Genomic DNA, 26,980 nt, shown 5'->3' with positions numbered 1-26,980 from the left:
AAAGACGAGTAATACCAAGTGTTGGTGAGAATTTGGAACCGTTGGAACTGTTGGTTTTACATGTTGATAGGCATGTAAAATGGTACGACCACTTTAAAAAAGTTTGGCATCTTCTATAAAATTAATATACACTTACCATATATATGAGCCAGAAATACTACTTCTAAGTATTTACCCAAGAGAAATGAAAACATATGTCCATAAAGATACTTGTACATGAATGTTCATAGTAGCTTCATTCATTATAGCCACAAACTGGAAACAAACTGAATGTCAATCAATAGAATTGGTAAGTCAACTGATTTGCTCAGACAATGGAATACTGTTCAATCATAAAAGGACTTAACTACCAGTACATGCAAACAAGGCAAATCTCAAAAATATGATGGTAAGTGAAAGGAGCCAGATACAAGAGTACATATTAGGTTTTCCATTCATATGACTCTCTGGAACAGGCAAAACTAATTTTATAGTTAAAGAAATCTGATCAGTGGTTGCTTTGGTGGGGAGTAGGAGGGATGGATTATACAAGGAAACTTTCTGCAATGATGGAAATATTCTAAATCTTGACTTGGGTGTTACTGACGTGGGTGTGTACATTGGTCAAATCTCCTTGCATTTTATTGTATGCAGTTTATGTATTGTATGTAATTATACCTTAATAATGTAATAATACAATATAATATAATACATACATAATGTATTATATATAATAATTACTAATATATAATATATAATAATAAACATATAACACATACACACAAACACATAATATAATACATAAACACAAATACACCATATTTATGCATGTATTGTATGTAATTATACCTTAATGAGGTTGATTTTTTAAATGAAGCAGTTTAAGGGGTATCTGTCGGGCTCAGTTAGAAGAGCCTATGACCCTTGAACTCAGGGTTGCAAGTTAGAGCCCCACACTGGGTGTAGAGATTACTAAAATAAATAAGTAAATAATAATAAATTTGAAAAAGATGAAACAGTTGAGTACCAGATGGTGCCTTTCAGACCAGAGAGGTCTTGGGGCCTTCAGGAGGAGCACATCCATTTGTATGAGTCAAGCTTAAGATTTGAAAACCAGGAGCAGCCTAGCCCAGGACGAAAACTAGTACAGTTGAGTGTCTACAAGTGAAAAAACCAGGGAGACATTTCTCCAAGCTATGAAGGGCTGCTGGGGTGAAGTGTGGTCTGCGTTTGAGAGTTAGATCATGGAGAGCCAGAAACAGAAGTGACACGGCTTCTCCAGGGACTTGGAGAGGTGTCAGAGCTTACCCCTGGTACAGACAGCTATCTTGCAGTGATACTCTAGAAAAGAACAAATTCTATGGGACGTGAAATGCACTACTCCTTTGATTGGTGACAGCAGAATAATGGCTACAAATAGTTACTAACATGTATTGAGCTCTTTCTTTGTATGAAATATTATACAGGAATTCTCATAACTTCATAAGTTAAATACTGTTCTCAACCCCGTGGTACAGATGAGCAACCAGTGGTGTAATGGCGCTGGTTCTTACTGTTTAGTCAGACCTGACTGTTGAATTCTCATGATTTTTGTTAGTCAGTTGACATATGTTGTTAGCTTGAGATCAACCATGGTGAAAATATTTCTAATGTGGAGATTGGTAAATTCTACAAATCAGGGCCGCCTTTACCCCCAGAGAACAAGTGTGTTCAATATTTAGCAACACAGCACTGAAATAGGCTCAGAGAGGTTTAGCAACTTGCCAAGGTTGCACAGATGGTAGCAACCGGCAGATCTCAGGCCAGTTTCATTACTCTAAAGCCCACAGTCTTACAAGAGACCCTTTTATATTGGGGCACAAGACTGCTCCCCTGACTTCATTTCCAAAGAAAAGCCATGTTGCTCAACAAAGACTCTCGGATTAAGGATGCAGGGCTTTGCAGAGCTTTTCTTGAGGGCCTGGAATTCAAGGATTTGGCATTTCCATAACTCAAGATGGGTCAGGGTGGGGGGTGGGGAGTGCATGACCCTACTGCTCTGGCAACAGGATGCCCAGATGCACGTTCTATATAAATAAATAAATGTATCTATTTCCCCCCATCTCCTCAGTGTATTTCATAAAGGAGAATAGTCAAGTCCTCATTCAAAGGATGGGAATGACTGTTGTAAAGCAAACTGTGGATGAGCTATTTGTGTGGAATGTTCTGAATCACAAAGAAGTAAACATCATTTACTATGAGAAGGTCAAGCAGGAGGCTGAGAGAGGGATCATTCCCCTGACTTTGAAGAAGGGTTCCGAATCCTATAATCTCTTTCTCAAATCCCTTGAAAAGTGGAACTATCCTCTGTTTCAGGATTTGAATGGACAAAGCAAGTATCAATTTTCTTGTGTTTTACAAATAGAATAAACCATGAAGAAAATCCATACTCCCCATGAGAGAGCCTCTGCTCTCCTCTCTCTTTGTATCATTGGGTAGTTGGGTTTTGGTTCTGCAGAGGAAAAGCTCAGACACTCTCAGCAAAAACTCCCATTAGATTACTTGTTGTTGAAGCTAAATAAGTCACTCCAGGGTCAGGGATTAATGATTTAGTATAGTCTCACTTCAAAATCAAACTGGATAATGAAGGCACTCAAGAAGTTAATGCAGTTGTGGTTCTTAACATTCTTTAGTCCAATGAGGAATTACTATTTTTAATAATATTATCACTAGGGGCGCCTGGGTGGCTCAGTTGTTAAGCATCTGCCTTCGGCTCAGGTTATGATCCCAGGGTCCTGGGATCGAGCCCCACGTCTGGGGAGCCTGCTTCTCCCTCTCCCACTCCCCCTGCTTCTGTTCCCTCTCTTGCTGTCTCTCTCTGCCAAATAAATAAATAAAATCTTTAAAAAATCATATTATCACTAAATAATAACTTATTTTGTTTCATGATAGATTTTAATCAAGGTTGAGGCTTGATCTGGGGAAAGTTACCCCTAACCATCCCTCTCAGCCATGTCCCTACTATTCTCACACACTTTTCTAGCCCAAACACAGGCTCCTCCCGTTTCCCTTTGGCTGCAACAAAGATCCTGTGGTGGAAAGGAGGAAACAGAAGGCAAATGGGGAAGAGTAAATATTTGGAATCCTTTCTGCCAGCTCATCCTGGGGAAGGAAAGACAAGTCGCCAATGGAAGATCCTCAGCATAACTCCCTCTTAAAATCCTCCTGAACTCTACATTCTGGGGAGATGCAGAATTGGATCCTCTAACCTCACCTCTTCTCTTACAGGTCTTTTTCAGCAGATATCGAAAGAAGACCTAGATGATTTGTCTCAGGATCTAAAGGATTTATACCATATCCCATCTTTTCTAAACTTCTCTCCCCTGAGTGAAGATATTGATATTATTTTTAATTTGAAAAGCACCTTCACAGAACATGTTCTATGAAGGAAGGACCATCACCATCATCGATTGGAGCAGCTGACCCTGAATGGTCCGCTAGACACTCTTGAGAGCCCCTGCATCATCAAAGGGGAACCAGGCAAAGGGAAGTCCGCTCTGCTACAGCAAATTGCCATGCTCTGGGCCTCGGGAGAGTGTGGGGCTCTGACCAAGTTCAAATTAGTATTCTTTCTCCGTCTGAGCAAGGCCCAGGGTGGGCTCTTTGCCACTGTGTGTGATCAACTCGTGCATATACCTGACATGACCAGGAAGCAGACTTTCATGGCCGTGCTGCTGAAGCTATGGCATAGTTCTTTTTCTTCTTGATGGCTACAATGAATTCAGGGCCCAGAACTGCCCAGAGATCGAGGCCCTCACAAAGGAAAACTACTGTCTCAAGAATATGGAGGTTGTCACCACCACCACTGAGTGCCTGAGGCACATCAGGCCGTTTGGTGCCCTGACTGCGGAGGTGGGGGATATGACAGAGGATAGTGCCAAGACTCTCATCTGGAAAGTGCTGATGAAGGAGCATGCTGAAGGCTTGTTGCTCCAAATTCAGAAATCCAGGTGATTGAGGAATCTGATGAAGATCCCTCTCTTTGTGGTCATCACTTGTGTCATCCAGATGGGGGAAAGTGAGTTCTACTCTAACACACAAACAACACGGTTCTGTACCTTCTGTGATCTGCTGATACAGAAAAACAAGCACAAACTTAGAGGAGTGGCTGCAGGTGACTTCACTCAGAGCCTGGACCACTGTGGAGACCTAGCTCTGGGGGGCGTGTCCTCCCACAGGTTTGATATCCAAATGGAAGACATGTCCTGTGTGAATGAGGATACCCTACTGACAGCTGGACTCCTCTGTAAATACACAGCTCAACAGTTCCAGCCAAAGTATAAATTCTTTCAGAACTCATCCCAGGAGTACATAGCAGGATGCAAGCTCAGTAATTTACTGAAGTCTCAAGAGCCAGAGGAGGTGACTAAGGGAAGGGTCACTTGAAGAAAATGATTTTCGTTTCAGACATTACATCCAAGTATAGCAACCTGCTCCTGCACGTGGGTGGATCAGCTATGGAAGCCACCAGGACTGTTTGGAAACACCTTGCAGGAGTGTATCAACATGGCAGCCTCCTCGGGCTCTCCAACACCAAGAAGCATCTCTGGAGGCAAGAATCTATGCAAAATGTGAAAAACACCACTGTGCAAGAAACTCTGAAAGCCATAAACATCATTCCTTTACAGAGTGTGGCGTTCATTTACTCCATGAGAGTATATCTGAGGCAGACCTGACTGAAGAATTTGAAGCTTTCTTTTGTGGTAAAAGAACAGCCTGATTACCTATTTGACTTCTTTGAACACTTGCCTAATTGTGCCAGTGCTCTGGACTTCATTAAACTCGACTTCTACGGAGAAGCTACAGCCTCAGGGGACAAGACCATAGAAGACACGAACAGGCGTTGAGAAGAGTCCTCAGAAACCTACATTCCCAGCAGGGCCCTGTCTTTGTTCTTCAACTGGAAGCAGGAATTCAAGACTCTGGAGGTCATACTCCGGGACTTCAGCAAGTTGAATAAGCAAGATAACAGATATCTGGGAAAGATACTCAGCTCTGCTACAAGCCTCAGATTGTGCATGAAGAGGTGTGCTGGCGTGGCCGGAAGCTTTAGTTCCATCCTCAGCACCCATGAGAGAACATTCATTCCCTCACCATGGAAGCCAGTGCCCTCACCATAGAAGATGAGCAGCACATCACACCCATGACAAACCTGAAAAACTTGAGTATTCAAGACCTCCAGACTTCACGGCTGCCGGGTATTGTAAACGTCAGCACTTTAAGCTTATAATCAAGCCTGTTTGGGTTACCATGGAAATATTAGATATCATATAGTTTTGCTTTAAATGTTCTAATAGTTTCAACCAGGTGTCAGGACTTGGAAGGGAGGCAGCAGGACTGAGAAAGAGGTCCATAAGGGGGGAAGGCTGCCATATTGGGAGGCACTAGGGAGGATTCCCAGAGCTGAAGCTATACAGTCTGACGGAATGGCACTATAGTTTGTATGGTTTTGTGTGTGTGTGTGTGTGGTAAGGTAAGCTTGTCTTCACTGACCTCTCCCCCTTCTCAGCATCTCCATCTCTACCCAGCACCCACTGCTTCCCTGCCAAAGGACAGCCCTGCCCGCTTCAAGTCTGAGAGGAAATCCAGCCTGTAAACTAATCACCTGAGGGAGCTGGTCGCTAATTGTGTTACTGGATTCTTGTCCAGGAAACTGCAGAACATACCCAGCCTCACCCCACCCCACGTATCGTTCATTTTGAAAGATTTTGGGAACAGATTTTGTCTAACAAGAAATAATTTCAGATCTCAGACACATACATGTGGGGCCAATCTTCCTGGGTAAAGGGGGAGTTTTCCCTAAGTTCAAAATAGTATTAAAGGTGAATGTCTGTCTGCCTTACATGTGTCAACCAGCTTTACCTAGGTAGGTCAGCCCCACTGCCTGGGACAGGCACTGCTTGTGGTGTGAAGCTATGCGCTGGCAGGAGCCTTGCTCTTTTTGACTGTGATCCAAGAATACTTTTCATTCACAATAGATTTCCCATCAGGCTCTGCCTCACTTTTCACCCTGTAGAGAAAATTTCATATCATTAAAAAAAATCTAGAATCTTTGTACAGATAATTTTTGCAACCTTCTTAATGCAGGAATCCCTTCCATAAGATTTTGCACAGTCACCACGACTTCATTAGACTACCTTCTGTGTCAGGAAGCTCGCCGTTTCCTCTTGACGGCTATTCCTTTGATCTTGCAAACTGGTCACCTATGTGCTGAGTTTGGCCTACATATTGTATAGAATTATCTTTTCAATGTTTGCCAATATTTTGTTCTTAATTCTTAAAATTTATTTTTTGAGTAATATATTCACATGATCCAAATTATGAAACAATCTACAATGAAGTCTCCCCTTTCCCATCCCCTAGTCACGATTTTTTCCCTAGAGTTGGCAACATTTTGCAATTGGGAGATTGCAGTGTGAAACTACAGGTTACTCATTTCTCTTGATAGTTGTAGGTCTGGCAACTGCATGCCCACATCTTCACTTGGTAACAATCAGCTAGAGCTTCTTGAGATGTTCCTATGTTCTGTGGACAAGATACATAATCTCTGTGTGGGCACAGCACCCACCTGTTCTACTTCTTGTAATAACATTATCTCCCTGGCCCTTGTTGACATTTGAGTTTGTAATCAGTGCTCATTCCTTCTTATAGCTAAACTCCGGTGCCCTGTCATTTATACCCAAGGCTGGTTTCTATTTCTGCCCTCCACATATCTTCAGAATCTTCCTAGTTCTTCCCTTTCTTTGCTGAATAGTGTTGCATTATATGGTTGTGCCACAGTTTATCTCATCACCTCTGAAAGACATGTAGGTTATTTCCAGCTTGGGTGATTATAAACAGAACTTCTATAAATGTTCGTATGCAAGTTTTTGTGTGAAAATAAGTTTTCCTTTTTTCTTAGAGAGAGAGAATGCACCTGCCCCCTGGGGGTGGGAAGGAGGGGCAAAGAGGGAGGGAGAGGGAAACAGAGAATCTTAGGCAGGCTTCATACTCAGCAAGGAGCCCCACGCGGGGCTCCATCTCATGACCCTGAGATCATAACCTGAGCTGAAATCAGGAGTTGAACACTTAACTGACTGAGCCCAGGCACCCCTGAAAATAAGTTTTAAATTCACTTAGGTAAATATCTAGGGGTGGGATTGCTAGGCCATAGGACAAGTGTTTGTTTAACTTCTTAAGAAACTTCCAAGCTATTTTCCAGTTTGTACAATTTTACATTTCCAATAGCTATATATGAGAGGTTTAGCTGCTCTGCATTCTCACTAGCACTTAATATCCTTTGTGCTTTTTTTTTTTATTCTACAATTGCCCTACAATAAGAAAAAAAAAAACAGACAACACCAAGTGCTGATGAGGATATGGAAAAACTGGAACTCTGGATGTAGTGTTATTTCATCATACTTAGCTGATAATAAGTTGAAAACTTTTCATGGGTTTGTTCGCCAACTATGTACCTCTGTGGCAAAGTGTCTGTTTAAGTTTTCACCCATTTTTTAATTGGGTAATTTATCTTCTTAGTGTTGAGTTTTGACTCGTCTTTATATATTTTGGATACAGTTCCTTTGTCAGAGGAGTGATTTGAAAATATTTTCTCCTGGGGCGCCTTGGTGGCTCAGTCAGTTAAGCGTCTGCCTTCCGCTCAGGTCATTGATCCTAGAGTCCCAGGATCGAGCCCTGTGTGGGGCTCCCTGCTCAGTAGGGAGTCTGCTTCTCCTCCTGTCCCTCACCCCTCTCATGTTCTCACTCTGTCGCACTCTCAAATCAATAAATAAAATCTTAAAAAAGAAAAAAGAAAAATATTTTCTCCTAATCTGTAGCTAGTCTTTTCATTCTCCTAATGGTATCTTTTGTAGAACAAAAATTTTAGGTTTAGTTGCAGTCTGTTTTTGCTTGTATGAATCAAAATTTTGGTGTGATTTCTAAGAATTTTTTGCTTAACCCCAGGTGATGAAGATTTCCTCCTATCTTTTCTTCTTAAAGTTTTACATTTTATTTATTTATTTTTAAAGATTTTATTTGTTTATTTGACAGAGAGAGACACAGCAAGAGAGAGAACACAAGCGGGGGGAGTGGGAGAGGGAGAAGCAGGCTTCCCGCTGAGCAGGGAGCCTGACACAGGGCTTGATCCCAGAACCTTGGGACCATGACCTGAGCCGAAAGCAGGCACTTAACCACTGAGCCACCCAGGCGCCCCAGTTTTACATTTTACATTTAGATTTATGATCCATTTGAGTTAACATTTATATAAAATATGATGTTTAGATCAAGGTTCGTTTTTCTTGCATACGAATATCCAGTTGTTCTATTTATTGAAATGACTATTCTTGGGGCACCTGGGTGGCTCAGTCGTTAAGCATCTGCCTTTGGCTCAGGTCATGATCCCAGGGTCCTGGGATCGAGCCCCGAATCATGCTCCCTGCTCGGCAGGAAGCCTGCTTCTCCCTCTCCCACTCCCCCTGCTTGTGTTCCCTCTCTCGCTGTCAAATAAATAAAATCTTCTAAAAAAAATGACTATTCTTTCATGTTTGAATTGCCTTTGTACTTTTGTCCAAAATCATTTGGCTGTAATTATGTGGGTGTATTACTGGACTCTAGTCTCTTATTGATTGATTATCTGCCCACACCCTTATCTATCCTTTGGTAATGTCATACTGTCTTAGTAACTGTAGTTTTATAGTAAGTCATAAAATTGAGTAGTGTTGTTTCTCCAACTTTATTCTTTTTCAAAAAATTTTTTTATATTCTAGTTCCTTTGTCTTTCACATTGTTTATATTATCAAAAACTCTACCTGGGATCTTGGTTGGAGTTACATTAAATCTATAGACCAATTTAGGGAGAATTGACATCTTTATTTTGTTGAATCTTTCAATCCATGAGCATGGTTTGTTTTAATTTAGATTTCCTTTTATCATCATTTTGTAGTTTTCATCATGTTGATCCTGTATATGTTTTATCAGATTTATATCTAACTTTGTCATTCTTTTGGAGCTATTGTAAATAGAATTTTAAAAAATTGGTTGCCAATCACTTATTGCTATTATATAGAAATGCAATTGATTTTTGTCTGTTGATCTTATACTCTACACCTTTGCTATACTCACTTCATGCCATCTCCAAAAAGAACAGGGTTTATTTCTTCCTTTCCAATTTGTATTTATTTTATTTTCTTGCCTTAGTGCGCTGATTATGACTTGCAGTAGAGTATTGCATAGGAGGGGTGAGAGTGAACATCCTCCCTTGTTCCTGATATTAGGAACAAAGCATTTAGACTTCCACCACTAAGTATGATGTCAACCATAGTTTTTTTTTGTAGATGACTTTTATCAGGTTGAGGGAGTTCCCTTCTATTCCTAGGTTGCTGAGAATTCTTATTATGGATGAATGTCAGATGATGTCAGTGTTTTTTCTGCCTCAATATATCTGATCATGCAGTTTTTCTTAGTCTGTTAATATAGTGAATTATATGGATTGATTGTCAAATATTGAAGCAGCTCTGCATTCCCTGTAGGAAGTCCACTTGGTGGTAGTATAACATTCTTTTTATATATGGCTGGAATCCTTAGTAATATTTTGTTGAGGATTTTTGCTTCTATGTTCGTGAGTGGTATATTGGTCTGAAGTTTTGTTTTATTCTCTTGGTCTGGGTTTTGTAGCATTTAATGATAACATCATGAAAAAGCTGGGAAATGTTCTCTTCACTTCTATTTTCTGGAGGTGATTTTGTAGAACTGGCGTTATTTCTTCTTTGAATGTTTGATAGGATTTGCAAGTTAAATTATCTGTGCCTGAAGATTTCTTTTTTGGAAAATTTTAAGCCATAAATTCAATTTCCTTTAAGCACTGTGTTAGCTGCAGATTTTGATATATTTTATTTTTATTTCTATATTTTTCAAAATACTGTCTAGTTTTCCTGAATTCATGCTTATTTAGAAGTCTATTGTTAAATTTCCAAGTGTTCGGAGATTTCCTTGTTATCTTTGTTATTATTTTCTAGTCCAATTCCACTATATTTAGAGAACATGCTTTTAGCTAAAGAAGACAGCCATCTCTGACCAAAAAAACAAAAACAAAACATTCTCGTGTCCCCATGCTGCCCCTGTGAATTCAGCCTGCATTCCTCCTAAGATTTTTGAAATTAAAGGGAGAATGCTCATTTAGAAGACTTCATCCTGTGAAAAGAAGTTATGGCAAAGGTATACATTGACACCCATTAAAATACTACACATTTATTATAGTTTTTCTCATGCTGCTGAGAGAATGACCTTCACATAGGTGACCTTTGTATGGTCCAGGAGATGGGAGAGGGAGTTGAAAGAAGAACAACTCTCTTTGGCTTTTTATAACTTGTCTATGACCCACTTGTCTGACATTGGGAAGGGATTGAATTACATAGTAAAGTCTCTGTCAGCTGAACCCTGTGACCTTGAAGAATTAGTCTCCTGCTGCCTGTCAGCAAACGCCATGAAAACCCTAGATAACTGTTGCCTGCATTAACTGAATGAGAACAGTGTAAGAGAACATATTATACTTTCATGCTAATGCATGCTAAGTCTCTCAAATGGAAATTTAATTTTTAGGGAAACTGGAAAAGATAATAAAGACTTCCAGGTAGTATCTAGCCTGTTTTTAATGATCTTCTCCATGACTGAAATGAAAATTTATTATAAAATGGAGGATTAGGAGAAAATTTCAGAATGGGTGAAGATATTATAATTTTAAGAGACAGTGAAGAGAAAGAAAACAAGAAATAGATGCTTGAAACTTGGCACATGTTCTGTTATATAATAACTGCCTAATATATATTTGGATGACTGGATAAATAAATGATGGAGAAGCAGAGAAAGAAGAATTTCTCAGGCCATCCAGTTCTTACCCATTGCCCTGTTAAGATGGAGTTAGTGTGTATTAACGTAAGAGCTGAGTCTTTTGAATTCCCAGAGGGTGTTTATACCAAGTACTGAGAAACCTCTGCATATATCTAGATAAACTGGGTATGTTCCATTCATGTTTTTCAAATTTAGATTTTGAGGAAAAGATGATGGTCTTGCCCTCTAAAAAACAGGATCTTAAACATCTGGAATTCTGTAAAGATTACTAAGGAAATCATTTGTATGCTAATATAACCCAAAAGCTAGAGAAACCCATGATTAGAAGAAGGTGTCTAACCTCCACTAGGAACACAAGGATAAGTACACTCCTTCTTTACCTGACCCTAGGGAGAGACAGATTTAGAACACAGGGAGCAACCTCTTTGACCTCAGCCGCCCAACTTCTTCTAGACACATCTCCAAAGGCAAGGGAAACAAAGGCAAAAATGAACTATTGGGACTTCATCAAGATAAAAAGCTTTTGCACAGCAAAGGAAACAGTCGACAAAACCAAAAGACAACCGACAGGATGGGAGAAAATATTTGCAAATGACATATCAGATAAAGGGCTTGTATCCAAAATCTATAAAGAACTTATAAAACTCAATACCCAAAGAATGATCCAATCAAGAAATGGGCAGAAGACATGAACAGACATTTTTCCAAAGAAGACATCCAAATGGCCAACAGACACATGAAAAAGTGCTCAACATCGCTCGGCATCAGGGAAATCCAAATCAAAACTTCAATGAGATACCACCTCACACCAGTCAGAATGGCTAAAATTAACAAGTCAGGAAACGACAGATGTTGGTGAGGATGCAGAGAAAGGGGAGCCCTTCTACACTGTTGGTGGGAATGCAAGTTGGTGCAGCCACTATGGAAAACAGTATGGAGGTTCCTCAAAAAGTTGAAAATAGATCCAGCAATTGCACTACTGGGTATTTACCCCAAAGATACAAATGTAGGGATCCGAAGGGGTACGTGCACCCTGATGTTTGTAGAGCAATGTCCACAATAGCCAAATTGTGGAAAGAGCCAAGATGTCCATTGACAGATGAGTGGATAAAGAAGATGTGGTATATATATATACAATGGAATATTATGCAGCCATCAAAAGGAATGAGATCTTACCATTTGCAACAATGTGGATGGAACTGGAGGGTGTTATGCTGAGCGAAATAACTCATCAGAGAAAGACATGTATCATATGACCTCACTGATATGAGGAATTCTTAATCTCAGGAAACAAACTGAGGATTGCTGGAGTGGGGGTGGGTGGGAGGGATGGGGTGGCTGGGTGATAGACAGTGGGGAGTGTATGTGCTATGGTGAGCGCTGTGAATTGTGCAAGACAGTTGAATCACAGATCTGTACCTCTGAAACAAATAATGCAATATATGTTAAGAAAAAAAAAGGAGATAGCAGGAGGGGAAGAATGAAGGGGGGGAAATCAGAGGGAGAGACAAAACATGAGAGACAATGGACTCTGAAAAACAAACTGAGGGTTCTAGAGGGGAGGGGGGTGGGAGGATGGGTTAGTCTGGTGATGGGTATTAAAGAGGGCACATGCTGCATGGAGCACTGGGTGTTATGCACAAACAATGAATCATGGAACACTACATCAAAAACTGATGATGTAATGTATGGTGATTAATATAACAATAAAAAATTTAAAAAAAAAGAAATGGGCAGAAGACATGAACAGACATTTTTCCAAAGAAGACATCCAAATGGCCAACAGACACATGAAAAAAGTACTCAACATCATTCAGCATCAGGGAAATACAAATCAAAACTACAATGAGATACCACCTCACACCAGTCAGAATGGCTAAAATTCACAAGTCAGGACACAACAGATGTTGGTGAGGATGTGGAGAAAGCGAAACCCTCCTACACTGTTGGTGGGAATGCAAGCTCGTGCAGCCACCCTGGAAAACAGTATAGAGATTCCTCAAAAAGTTGAAAATAGGAGCTACCGTAAGACCCAGCAATTGTACTACTGGGTATTTACCCCAAAGATACCAATGTAGTGATCCAAAGGTGCACCTGCACCCCAATGTTTATAGCAGCAATGTCCACAATAGCCAAATTGGGAAGAGCCTAGATGTCCATCGACAGATGAATGGATAAAAAGATGTGGTACACACACACACACACACACACACACACACACACACACACACACGCGCGCGCGCGCACAGGAATATTATGCAGCCATCAAAAAGATGAAATCTTGCCGTTTGCGATGACGTGGATAGAACTGGAGGGTATTATGCTAAGTGAAGTAAGTCAATCAGAAAAAGACAATTACCATATGATCTCACTGATATGGGTGCCTGGGTGGCTCAGTCAGTTAAGTGTCTGCCTTTGGCTCAGGTCATGATCTCAGCGTCCTGGGATTGAGCCCCACATCAGGCTCCCTGCTCTGCAGGAAGCCTGCTTCTCCCTCTCCTTCTCCCCCTGCTTGTGTTTCCTCTCTCGCTGTGTCTCTCTCTGTCAAATAAATAAATAAAATCTTTTAAAAAAAGAAAGAGATCCGATCATAGGAAACAAACTGAGGGTTGCTGGATGGGAGGGGGTGGAGGGATGGGGTAACTGGGTGATGGACATTGGGGAGGGTATGTGTTGTAATGAGCACTGGGTATTATATAAGACTGATGAATCACAGACCTCTACCCCTGAAACCAGTAATACATTATATGTTAATTAATTGATTTTTTGGAAAGATTTTTATTTATTTAGGGGCTCCTGGGTGGCTCAGATGGTTAAGCGTCTGTCTTCCGCGTAGGTCATGATCCCAGGGTCCTGGGATCGAACCCCATGTCTGGCTCTTGGCTCGGCTGGGAGCCTGCTTCTCCTTCTCCATCTGCCTCTGCCCTGCTCATGCTCTCTGGCTCTATCTCTCTGCCTCAAATGAATTCATTTGAGGCAGAGAGATAGAGCCAGAGAGCACAAGTGGAGGGAATGGCAGAGGGAGAGGGAGAAGCAGGCTCCTCACTGAGCAGGGAGCCTGATGTGATGTGGGACTCGATCCCAGGACCCCGGGATCATGACCTGAGCCGAAGGCAGACACTTAACCATCTGAGCCACCTAGGCGCCCCTGCAACGTCTTTTAGAACCTAGCCTTGGAGGGTCATTTCTGCTTCCTCCTATTGGTTACCCAGGTCAGCCCTATCCACTGTGGGGTGGTGGGGGATACAATACACGGGAATATATACTAGGAGGTGAGGCTCATTGGCACCATCTTGAAGGGTGACTAACATTATCTAAGGCAAAGGATTGGTGAAAACAGCTTTGATTTCATTTCCCTCACAGATTGTCTAGAATATATATATTTTTAAAGATTTTTATTTATTTATTTGACAGAGAGAGACACAGCGAGAGAGGGAACACAAGCAGGGGCAGTGGGAGAGGGAGAAGCAGGTTTCCTGCGGAGTAGGGAGCCCGATGTGGGGCTCGGTCCCAGGATCCTGGGATCATGACCTGAGCTGAAGGCGGACGCTTAAGGACTGAGCCAGCCGGGGGCCCCTGTCTATCAGAGAAAGACATGTATCACATGACCTCACTGATATGAGGAATTCTTAATCTCAGGAAACAAACTGAGTGTTACTGGAGTGGTTGGGGGTGGGAGGGATGGGGTGGCTGGGTGATAGATATTGGGGAGGGTATGTGCTACGGTGAGTGCTGTGAATTGTGCAAAACTGTTGAATCACAGATCTGTACTTCTGAAACAAATAATGCAACATATTTTAAGAAAAAAGAAAAAGAAGAAGATAACAGGAGAGGAAGAAAAGGGGAGTATGTCAGAGGGGGAGACGAACCATGAGAGATGATGGACTCTGAAAAACAAACTGAGGGTTCTAGAGGGGAGGGGGGTAGGGGGATGGGTTAGCCTGGTGATGGGTATTGAGGAGGGCACGTTCTGCATGGAGCACTGGGTGTTATGAACAAACAATGAATCATGGAACACTGCACCAAAAACTAATGATGTAATATATGGTGATTAACATAACAATAAAAAATTAAAAAAAAAAAAAGAATAGAATATATTTGTAGTATACATATCATGAGACTTACAATTTTAACTAATTTTAACTGTACAGTTCTGTGGTATTAAGTACATTCACGTTCTTGAACAACCATCACCATCCACCTCCAGAACTTTTTCATCTTCCTTGACTGAAACTCTACCCATTAAAAACTAGCTCCCCACCTACTTCTCTTCTCTTTTTTAAAACGTTTTCTCTTAGACATGTATATGTCTCTAAGTGCTTAGGCTGCTGAAGGGTTTTTGCCTTCCCTAATAGTGCTTCAAGTTCTGTATCTTTTCTTTCTTTAATTCCTAACACTACCTCCATCTCCTTTACCTACTCCCTTAACCCATCAAATCATATAATTCTGGGTGTCATTCTTACAGGTCCCTCCTCTATTCTGGGTGATATTGGAAGCAGGTGGCTTCTGTGACAGGCTAATTAGTTAGCTAATAAATAATCCCTGTCAGGTAACTTCCTACCTTAAACGAGTTGGAAAGGGTGTGTCTTTTCAAGGAGGCCACTGGAGAGTGTGTAGAATTAGAATCAGATGTTGGGGAGACATTTTTTTAGGTAGAGGCCTTTTAGCATCTTTCAAATCTTTAAGTAGGTAGCTGATTTGCCCACTTCTCAGGCCGGCCAATGAGAGATGAGAAGGAGATGGGATATTTAATGAAGTAAGAACTGAGCTAGGCAGTAATTTGCCATTTGACTTGAGTTGCCTAGTGCCTTTTTTTAAAAAGATTTTATTTATTTATTAGAGAGAGATCATAAGCAGGGGAGAAGGGTAGAGGGAGAAGCAGGCTCCCCGCTGAGCAGGGAGCCTGACTCAGGGCTCAATCCCAGGACCCCAGGATCATGACCCAAGCCAAAGGCAGACACTTAAACAGACTGAACCACCCAGGCGCCCCTTGAGTTGCCTAGTGCCTTATAGCCTCTACATGCAAATGAGAAAAATAAGCGTAACAGAAGGCAGCTGACTCTTGGAAATTTAGCTGTAACAATGTACCTTCCAATGCAAGTAAAAAAGATATTACAAAATGAACAACTCAATAGGAGTAACTACTTTATTCTCAAAGTGTTTTTAAGAAGAATTTATGGAATAATCATTACATCCCTAATAAAAGATGACATTATCCCTATTTTATAAAGCAGCAGTTATATAAGGTTGTCGTACTAAAGCAGTGAAAGGGTTGGAGATGGAAGAGGAGGAGTTGATGATGTGGGGAGAGAGTGTAGATGTTGGCACTGCCCCCTCCAGCTGTTCCTCCACCTGGAAGAGGTATAAAAAACAGTCTACTTGTGCTTGAGTGATGAGTGAGAGCTGATGAGTGAGAGCCAAACATTCTCTGCCTTATTCTCTGTCAGGTGATGAGACTGCTGTCTAGAGTCTCCATCTTTATAAGTGGTCCAGTGCACTGGTTTTGGAGTCAGACCTGCCCACGCTTTCCACTTGATAGATGGATGACCAGAGCAACTTAAAGTCTCTGAGCCTCAGTCTGCTCATCTGTCAAATGAGAGTCACTATAATACCAACCACATGAGCAGTTACTGTGCTAATCAGTAATTAAACTAATGCATATAAAGTAAGAAGTTCAACATTGATCTAATGTATGTACTCAATGAATGGTACTGTTATTTTCCTCTGCGGGTTTCCAAGGGAACCAGATATAATAGGTTTATCTTCCTTTTGAAAAAAAGCTTCCTCAGCTTGCAAAATAAGTAAAATTTATAAAAATAAAACCAGCTCACTTCATGTATAAGACCCTTCACAACAGAGTCTCAACTTACCTTCCTTTCCACCTTCATCTTCTGCCATGCCTCCCTCCCTACATGAGGTTCTACCTCATGGACTTCTCGCTGTTTCCCAAAAATGCCTTTGTACGTGCGCTTCCTCTAGAATGTCCTTTACCTTCTCTTACAGTCCCTTTAAGACTTAACTTAAATATCTCCTCCAGATCACATATTCTCTATATGCTCTCTCCTCTGTACCCCCATATGTTAACTTAGATGTCTGCTTTAAGCTTCTCGTCTAGAGTGTTTTAAACTTTTTTTGACTATGACCCTCAGTTAAAAATACATCTCATGATTTAACATTAACACATACATACACATTAAAAAATTTCACAGAAAGTAATTATCTTATGCTATGTGTGACACAATCTGTTATTTTCTATTCTTTCTGTCCTATTTCACTTAAAACAGATGCTGATTGCAACCCATTAAATTTGTTTCATGTTCCTCTAAAGGAGGGGATACCCTGCAGCTTAGAAAAAACACTACCTTAATCCACATTAGAATGTGGATGTCAGCCTAGATCCAGGGCTTGTTTCCATGGTCACTTCTGGGTCTGACCCTCTGCTCCCATGTTCTGGATTTGGGTCTCCTTGCCTTCTGCAGTGGTTCCTTTCCCTCTCTTCCAAGTGATTTGGATGGGGAGAACAGTCACTTGTCAATTTTTACAAGAAGGCCCCGTATAATTGTGGATATAGCAAGTATACCGAGTGCTTGTGGGAATAGTGAAGGATAATTGTGATAGTTGTGAGCAGCAGATTAGTAAAAGGTAATATTGGCACTTCCATGCTCTCAAAGAGAAGCTGAACTGTTTCTGCCAGTTTAGGCTGCAGCTGCCCGTCAGTCGCCTTGCCTTCTCCATCTCCATCTCCATCTCTTACAGTCCTCTATGACACTCTCACGGTCCCAAGTACCACGAGCCAATGCAGGGCAATGACATTTTAATGATGGACATGTATGATAGACACCACAGGGAAATGAAGAAAGGGTAATGAGAGACAGATTCTCTGATTAAAGAAAGACTACCTGATGAGATGCAGGGAGAAAATGAGATGTGGATGTGAGGTGTGAAATTAGATACAGTAGTTGGGATGTACTTTCCAGGCAAAAGTCTAAACCTGGGTTGTCCTTAAATTTCCACTTTTTCTGTGCCCATACTCAGGATACTGGGGGACATCACACAATTTGGCAGGTAGGTATGCTACAAATTCATAGTGACAAATTTCAACAAAAATATTTAGAAATGAATGGTAAGAAAATGCTATGTACCAAAACTTGTGGCATGCAGCAAAAGCAGGGCTTGAATAAAATCCTCATAGCCTGAAGTATTTATATTAGAGAAGCCTGAAGATTAATAAGTTTCTAATTTAAGAAGCCAGAAAAACATCAGAGTAAACCCCAGGATAGTAAACATAAGAAGATAAATCAATGACACAGAAAATTAAAATACACTAAAAAAGAGTAATAAAGCTTGAAGCTGGTTCTTTAAAAAGAGTAACAAGATAAATAAAAGTCAAGGAAGACTGGGATACTTGGCTGGCTCAGTCTGTAGAGCATGTGATTCTTGACCTTGGGGTAGTGAGCTGAAGTCACATGTAGAGCTTTCTTAAAAAAAAAAAAAAAAAAAAGAAAGAAAAAAAGTCAAGCAAGACTGCTCAAGAAAAGATAGAGTGACATAAATAATTTCATTAGTCAAAATGGAGACAGGCACATGAATGTTTGTAGTAGCTTTATTCATTATCACCAAAACTTGGAAGCAATGGAGGTGTCCTTCAATAGGTGAATGGATAAACAAAATGTGGTACAGCCATAAATAGTATATTATTCAGTGGTAAAAAGAAATGAGCTATGAAGCCATGAAAAGCCATAGAAGAACCTTAAATACATATTGCTAAATGAAAGAAGCAAGTCTGAAAAGGTTATATAATGTATGAATCCAATTATATGACATTTTGGAAAAGGTAAAACTGTTGAGACAGTAAAAAGTTCAGTGACTGTACCCAAAGAAAACAAAAACACTAATTTGGACGATATATGCATCTCTATGTCTATTCCAGCATTATTTACAATAGCCAAGATATGGAAGCAACCTAAGTGTCTACTGATAGATGAATGAATAAAGATGTGGTATATATACACAGTAGAATATTACTCCCCTATAAAAAAGAATGACATCTTGCCACTTGCAATATGCTAACTGAAATAAGTCTGAGAAAGACAAATACTGTATGATCTAAAACCTGAAAAATAAAACAAATGAACAAACAACAACAAAAATAGAAACCGGTCATAAATGTAGAGAACTGGTGGTTATTACGAGAGGGGAGGAGGGTGGGACGGTGGGTGAAACGGGTGAGGGGGATTTAGAGGAACAAACTTCCAGTTATAAAATAAACAAGTCGTGGGGATGAAAAGTACAGCATAGGGAATATAGTCAGTTATAGGTGACAAACAGTAACTACTCTCATCACGATGAGCACTGCATAATGTATATAGCTGTCAAGTCACTATGTTGTACACCTGAAACCAATGTAATATGTCAGCTATACTTCAATTTAGAAAAAAGTTCAGGAGCTCAGGAAGAGGGGAGGAAGTGTTGACAGGTACAGCATAGGGTATTTTTTTAGGAAAGTTCAAATATTCTGCATGATACTGTAACTGTACAGACATGGCACTATTCATTTGTTGAACCCCACAGAACTTTATAGTGCAAAGAGTGAACTTTAGTGCATGTAAAGTAAACAATCATTTAGGGGGCACCAGCCTGGCTCAGTCAGAAGAGCATGCAACTCTTGATCTCAGGGTCATGAGTTTGAGGCCCACATTGGGTGTAGCGATTACAAAAAAAATTTCATTCCCACCCCTCATCCTCCAAAGAATAGAGAGGGTCTAGAAACTGAGTTAACAATTGATCATGCCTATGTGAGGAAGCCTCCACAAAACCCCAGCAGCACAGGGTTAAGGGAGATTCCAGGTTGGCAGACAAATCCATGCCAGGAGGGTGGCCCACTCCAAACTCCATGGGGACAGAAGCTCCTGTGCTTGGGATCCTCCCAGACCTCGCCCTAGGTAACTCTTCATCTGGCTGTTCATCTGTATTCTTCAAATGTGTTTCCTGGAGTTCTGTAGCTGCTCTAGCAAATTAATCAAACCTGAGGAGGGACACATGGGAACCTCCAATTTGTAGCTTAATCAGACAGAAGTTGTGCATAACCCGGGGACCTACCACTTGTGATTGGCACCTGAAGTGGGATGGAAGCAGTCTTGCAGACCTGAGCCCTTAGCCTGTGGGATCAGACAAGATTTCCAGGTAGGCAGTGTTAGAATTGAGTTAACTTGTAGGACACACACCTGGTGTTGCACAGAATTGCGCGGTGTGGGCAATAGCCTCCACACACTTGATGACCAGAAGTGTCTGAAGTGTTCTGTATGCACAGTAAAGGAGACACACAGGAGAGGAATGGGAGCTAGAATGAATGGAGTTTTTCTTACACGTGTACATACACATATTCTTTGCTCTGTCAGCTGAGAGGGCCTAGAAGCAATGACACCTTGGAAGAAATACGCACTCATGACACCCAGATCTTGGATTCTAATACCATTCTCTAATAAAGGGAACCAGGGCTCTTTGATAAAATGGCTAATTCTAGGACTAGGGCAGGAAATGTATAAGCCTAGAGCATCGTATAGTGCCAGAAAAGTAAGGAAGAGCTCAAAACAAAGAAATAAATAAAAGACTCCCACAGTAATAGGAGGAAGTCAAAGTGACACAGAAACCAACTAAAAGAGCTCACAGTAAAGCTGAGCAACTGGAACAATAAAATAAAGTAGCATTGGATTATATCCCAAAGCATAAAACAAATATCCATGAATCCATACTGATATAAATAAATTATTGAATAAATGAATAAATGGTGGGGGAGATAAATCTCCCATGCAAAGCTGCATGGATTATGTAGATAACTTTGCCCACAAAAAAGTAGAGCCTAACTCCGACAACCTAAGTGTAGACTGCACATAGTGACTTCCTCAGTGGTAGTACAGAAAGGGGAGAAGAATAGCTTCACAGAGGATAAATGGAACACCACCTTAGCCAGGTGATCAAGGTCAACATTGGCAGCAATAGATCGTGTTGATAGTATGTACCCTGGACATATAAGGAAAATGATACTTTACACTTCTGTGATCTTCCTCTTGCTACTGCAAAACCCTAATCTAATCATGAGAAAAACATCAGACAAGTCCTACAAAATACCTGACCAGTACTCCTCAACACTGTCAAGGGAATCAAAAACAAGGAGAATCTGAAAAATTGTCACAAGACAAGAGGTTCTTTGAGGAATGTAAGGAGACATGATGATTAAATGTAATGTGATATCTTGGATGGGATCCTGGAACAGAAAAGGGATACTGGTAAAAACTAAAGAAATCGCAATATACCACAGACTTAATAAGGTATTAATACTGGTTTATTAATTGCAATGAATATGCCATGCTAATGTAAGATGTTAATAATAGGAGAAGCTAAGTATGGAGTGTATGGCAACTCTTTGTACTATGTTTGCAATTTTTCCTATAAATCTAAAACTGTTCTAAAAAAATAAAGTTTGTTTAAAACATCAAAGGCAAGGGTGCCTGGGTCGTGCAATTGGGTTGATCATCTGACTTTTGGTTTTGGCTCAGGTCATGATCTTAAAGTTAGGGATCTTAGGGATGGAGCTGCATCAGGCTCTGAGCTCAGCATGAAGTCTGCTTGAGACTCTCTCCTCCCTGCCCTCTCCCACCTGCTCTCTTTCTCTGAAGTAAACAAATAAATCTTTTTACAAAAATCAAAGGCAAAAAAGGAGTCATATTATAGATTAATCAGAAATTTAAAAGATATGGAAATCCTTCAATTGTGATACCAACAAATTTGAAACAGACAGACAAAGAAGACAGGTTTTTAGAAAAATATCATTTCCCAAACTGATTCAAGAATTAGGAGAAAACTGGGGCACCTGGATGGCTCAGTCAATTAGGCATCTGCCTTCGGCTCAGGTCATGATCTCAGGGTCCTGGGATGGAGCCCTGCTTTGAGCTCCCTGCTCAGTGGGGAGTCTGCTTCTCTCCCTTTCTCTCTGTCCCTCCCCCTGTTCATGATCTCTCTAAAAAATTTTTTTTTAAATAAATGTATCAAAGATATAAACATTAAGAGCTGAAACTATAAAAATTTTTGAAGAAAATCTAGGAGTAAATCTTCATGACTTCAGGTTAGGCAAAATCTTAGATATGACAAGCAAACACAAATAAGAAATAAGTTGGACTTCATCAAGATTACAAACTGTTGTGCTTTAAAGGGCATCATCAAGAAAGTGAAAAAAGAACCCAGAGAATGGCAGAACAACTTTACATGATGGCAAGTCATGTATCTCATAAAAGACTACTGTCTAGAATAAAGAACTCTTACAACTCACTGATATAAAGATAAATAATTCAATTTTTTAAACAGGCAAAGGATCTGAATATATATTTCTCCAAAGAATATATATAAACCATAAGACTCTTAATCATAGGAAACAAACGGAGGGTTGCTGGAGGGGAGAGGGGTGGTGGGATTGATGGGCATTAAGGAGGGCACGTGATGTAATGAGCACTGGGTGTTATATAAGACTGATGAATCACTGAACTCTACCTCTGAAACTTATATTATATGTTAATTAATTGAGTTTAAACTAAAAAATAAAAATAAAATCACCTGCAAATATATATATATATATTTATATACTTATATAAATATATATAAACTGTCAATAAGCCAGAAAGGATGCTCAAAATCATTAGCTATCAGGGAAATGCAAATCAAAGCCATGATGAAACCCCTCTTCCCAACCACTAGGGATGTTTATAATAAAAAGGACAGATAATAATAAGTGTTAACAAGGGCTTGGACAAATTAGAACCCTCATATCCTGGTGGTTGGAGTATAAAATAATGCAGTGCTTAAAAAAACATTGCAGCTTTAAATTCTTTGTTAAATTCCTTTGAGGTGGTAAAACCTGCTGCTAATAGAGAAAGAGAAAAGCTGCTGTTTAGGGAAGGAGTCTTTTTTTTTTTAAGATTTTTTATTTGTTTATTTGGGAGAAAGAGATAGCGAGAGAGAGAGCACAAGCAGGGAGGAGAGGGAGAAGCAGGCTCCCCACTGAGCAGGGAGCCCGATGCGGGACTTGATCCCAGGACCCTGAGATCATGACTCAAGCCGAAGGCAGATGCTCAACCGACTGAGCCACCCAGGCACCCCAGGAAGGAGTCTTACATAGAGACAGGAGAAGTGACTGAGTGCATGCAATGCTAGGAAGCACATGGAAAAGAGGCAGAGGCTGAAAGGATGTGAATATGAGGTCTGAGAGAGCAGGGAGAAAGCTGCTTACAAGGAATAAAGATGGGCTCCTTATGGGAAGGAGGAAGAGAGGAGAAAGTGAGGCCCTAGGTATGAGTTAGGCTGGGCACAGGCTTAAGCTGGTATAACAAGAGACCCCCCTCCCCATACCATACAGAAAACAGAACTTTATTACCCTCTTCTGTAACAGTCCACAAATGAGCAGTCCAAGCAGGTGGGTGTTGTTCTGTGTAAGCTTTCACACCCAGAAACCTACTTTTTGGACCCCTCCATTCCTTAGGCTATTGTCTTGGACTTCATGGCTAGGATAATCCACCTTCCCTTTGCAGGAGTGCCCTATTCTGTAAGGAATGGAGAAGTTCCATTAGGGAGCATTAAAAAAAGACAACCCCCCAAACCCAAGTCTTAGATACTGAAAGAGTCTCACTTACTCAAGTTTACAGTTAGGAACATTCCATACCTAAGAAACAATAGTTAGTGTTTGCTTCTCAAGAAGAGGAAATGACCGGGGCGCCTGGGTGGCTCAGTCATTGGGTGTCTGCCTTCGGCCCAGGTCATGATCCCAGGGTCCTGGGATTGAGCCCCGCATTGGGTTCCCTGCTCAGCGGGGAGTCTGCTTCTCCCTCTCCCACTCCCCCTGCTTGTGTTCCCTCTCTCGCTGTGTCTCTCTCTGTCAAACAAATAAATAAAATCTTAAAAAAAAAAAGAAGAGGAAATGACCTAAGCTTGATGAAATCTGACTCTAGTTTTGAAAAACTGTGACAAATATTTAATAGCATCTCTTACACCTCAATTTTAAAGCAATCTTCCATTTCCTGGAAGAATCAGGAAAAGTGAAAAAATACATTATTCATTTGTATTGGGTTTGCTATACTGCTACTAATTACTATCTGTCAGATTGCCTTACCCTTTAGGAAAAATATGACTTGTAAAAATAAGGGAGCAGATTCACAATCATTGCCCTACCTATAGAGAATTCTAATTTCTTTCTGAGGCAAAGCACTGGTCCAAACATAGCCATTTCTCTTAAAAAAAACTGTTTCACTTCCAACCAATATACTTACTTCTATTTTTTCACCCAGGTGTATTTTTTTTAAAAGAACCCTCTAAAAAACTTTCAGCAGTTGGATTTGGTGGGAAATTGTATGAGCAGTGACTGTTGGCTTGCCTTCATGAATGTATTTCAGAATCTTAAGCGATTAGGTTTTTTTTACTTCAGTGCTACGAGATTTTTGCCTGATGCAGCATTTGTCAGGAAAATTAGCCACGTGTTATTAAAGTTAACTTTTGCGCAAGAAGCTAGGCTTGTTGGGTGGCAGTTGATGATGATGATATTAGTGTTATTAAAGGTGATTTTAAACTAGTAACTTAAATAAAGGCCACCCTGAGCCCATGAATGCTCTGGGGACCCCATTACTTTCAGCGTGGCTACTTAATAATCTTTGCTCATCCAGTGCAAGAGTCTGAAAGTATGTGGCAATCCATTATATAACCTAAAAATGATCCTTTCTCAACAGTGTCTGCCTAACTTGCCCTTTCCAAACTTTCTCTTCCTTTCCTGATATCTGGATGATGTGTGACACCATGACCTCTAGCTGGTCTCTTCCATGGAAATATACTTCCTTAGTTTCATCATTCAGAAAAAAAATGAGACCAAAGAAGAGGAGGAAGTGAGAGGGAGTTTCATCTGATAACATGTGCAGTAGTTCTGTCTTGTCCTAAGGATGACTACCTGGTACCTGAAGGGATCCTTTGTTTATCCTTCTGTTCCCTTTGGTCTCAAGAACAGCTCACAAAAACTGATACACTGTGTGCACATTTACTTAGTACAGTGCCTGGCATGTACTGGATGCTCAACAAGTATGTGCTGAATTAAATGAAATGACCAATAAATAGCTATTGAATAAGGAAACAAGCCAAAATTATTTAAGATCAGAGAGAAAACTCCATGTATGTTCTTTATTCAAACAGTGTGGTTCAAACAATTTGGAATGTAAAAAGCATTTCCTTATATAAGAAGCAGATAGACTCCCAAAAGATCAGCATACTTTTGTCAAGCAAAAAATTGGCAGTTTACGAGCAGCTAAATCAGAGGCTTGAAATTCAGGACCTCTCCATTTGCTGATACATGTATGTAATTCTAACTGCATCTTCAGAGATTAAGGAAAAAAGAAAAATGTAGCCCATTCTTTTGTACCCTACGAATCTAAGGGTACCCTGTCCTAAACTTTTCTCCAGCACCCCCCAAAATAATCCTTCCCCACAAAGAAAGAAGTCTAAGAAAAATCTGTTTGATCTTAACAGATTTAAGTCAAGGCAAGTCTGAAATAAACAAGAACCTAAATGGTGTTAGCCTGCAGTTCACCTTCTATTCTCATGGCACCTCAAATTAATGGCTTGGGTGTTGGTATAGGTAACACTTGGCCTGTATGCTGAGGTAGTCACTGGAAGGACATTCTGGGCACAATATTGTTTAGCAAGTGGGTATAATCTGTAGATTTTGTCACAAAATTTTAGAGCTGATAGTTTACAGATCAACTAATTCATTCCCCACCCTAACTTAGGAGATGATAAAGCTTAGAGAAGTTAAATGACTTGCCCATGGTAACCAAACTACTTACATAGTGGCAGCATCAGGCTCATAATCCAAATCTCTCGACTTCTAGCCCAGCGTTTTTTCTGTTACAGTATGTTACAGTATGGTATTTTCTCAGACAGGGTTAATTACACTCCATGGAACTTGCTCTTAACCACAAGCCATGGGCCAAGCAGTCAATTCAAACTTCTTTCTTTGTTTAGCTTGACGTGACACTGGCAAGATTTACTAGTAAGAATACTGCCTCTAGGCCTTGCTGGCCAAGTTTCTTGTTTTTATATCCAGATGCTGGCCAGAGCTTGGCAAATAAGACATCGTTATATGATAATGCATGGACCAATGTCACCTGCAGCAGTTGGCATCGGTGAATTTCAGCAAGTAGAGCCAATTCCTTTAGAACCCACAGGAAATTTCTTAAATAGTGTAGGTGGGTATCAAAGCACCTTTGTTGGGACAACTACACAAGTGTTGCCTCTGAAGAGGTGTTGACGAAATAGGTATTTAACATCATGCAGAATTGTGTTCAGTACCTGCACACTTTAAAAATCTCATGAGAATGGAAAAGACATGCAAAGGGTGGCAGCGCAGACCTCTTAATCATCACTCAGTACATGGCAGTTCTTCAGATTTCATGGGCAGTCGACCCACTTGGATGAGGTCAACAGAGGAAAAATCACCCTGTAATAGTAGACCAATAATAGGTATACTAATAGTTGGAGGACGTAAGACAAAGGACAAGGAATTGGTTGCCTTAGTACATTTTATGAAGTTTCATTTTCCCCAGCAGTCAAGGTAGTGTGCGCTCTATTTCTTCAGCAGGTCAAATGCCTGAACAGGGTTGCAGATGTTAAAGACAATGACCAACTCCTCACCATGCAAAAGCTGGGACATGGTCACTTATTACAGGATGATGATAGTTCTGCTTGACAGAGATGGCTTCTTGGATGTTTGTGATTCCATTGTGACATCTGATTTGGAAGTGTTGCTCATATTTTAAAAAGGATGAGTTGACTGAAGAAACTTGCAAATTCTTCAAAAACAAAAATCTTTTCTACATAGCTGGCTGATGGCTGGAAAACTCCTAAATCTCCAAGAGTACTAGATTCCAGAAAGGTTGAATCCACTTTCAAAATACCTTTTTAAAATTCTAATTATAAAAGTCTTGATAAAAACAAAAAACAAAAAACACCTCAGGTAATTTTTGTCATTTGCTGCTTGTGATACTTTTTATATGTAATACTGGCTATGTTGGCAAGTCCTTAACATTTGCATTTGGAAAATAATCAAAAA

General features: G+C 40.4%; 1 protein-coding gene across 1 annotated transcript; it reads left to right on the top strand.

Moving 5' to 3' along the window:
- Window positions 1-1,610: 1,610 nt before the first annotated feature.
- NLRC4 (NLR family CARD domain containing 4) lies at window positions 1,611-26,812 on the top strand. Its single transcript, XM_027623828.2, is given in 12 exon segments — window positions 1,611-1,683; window positions 2,090-2,350; window positions 3,247-3,706; window positions 3,708-4,390; window positions 4,393-4,632; window positions 4,635-4,731; window positions 4,733-5,090; window positions 5,093-5,216; window positions 6,106-6,248; window positions 10,292-10,480; window positions 24,177-24,411; window positions 24,414-26,812. Coding segments are annotated over 12 exon segments (2,916 nt in total). The 3' UTR covers window positions 24,467-26,812.
- Window positions 26,813-26,980: the final 168 nt, after the last annotated feature.

Source organism: Zalophus californianus, chromosome 8, assembly GCF_009762305.2.
Source record: "Zalophus californianus isolate mZalCal1 chromosome 8, mZalCal1.pri.v2, whole genome shotgun sequence".
Lineage (NCBI taxonomy): Eukaryota > Metazoa > Chordata > Mammalia > Carnivora > Otariidae > Zalophus > Zalophus californianus.
The sequence above is the reverse complement of the archived record's forward strand: the minus strand, read 5'-3'. Positions and strand labels throughout refer to the sequence as shown.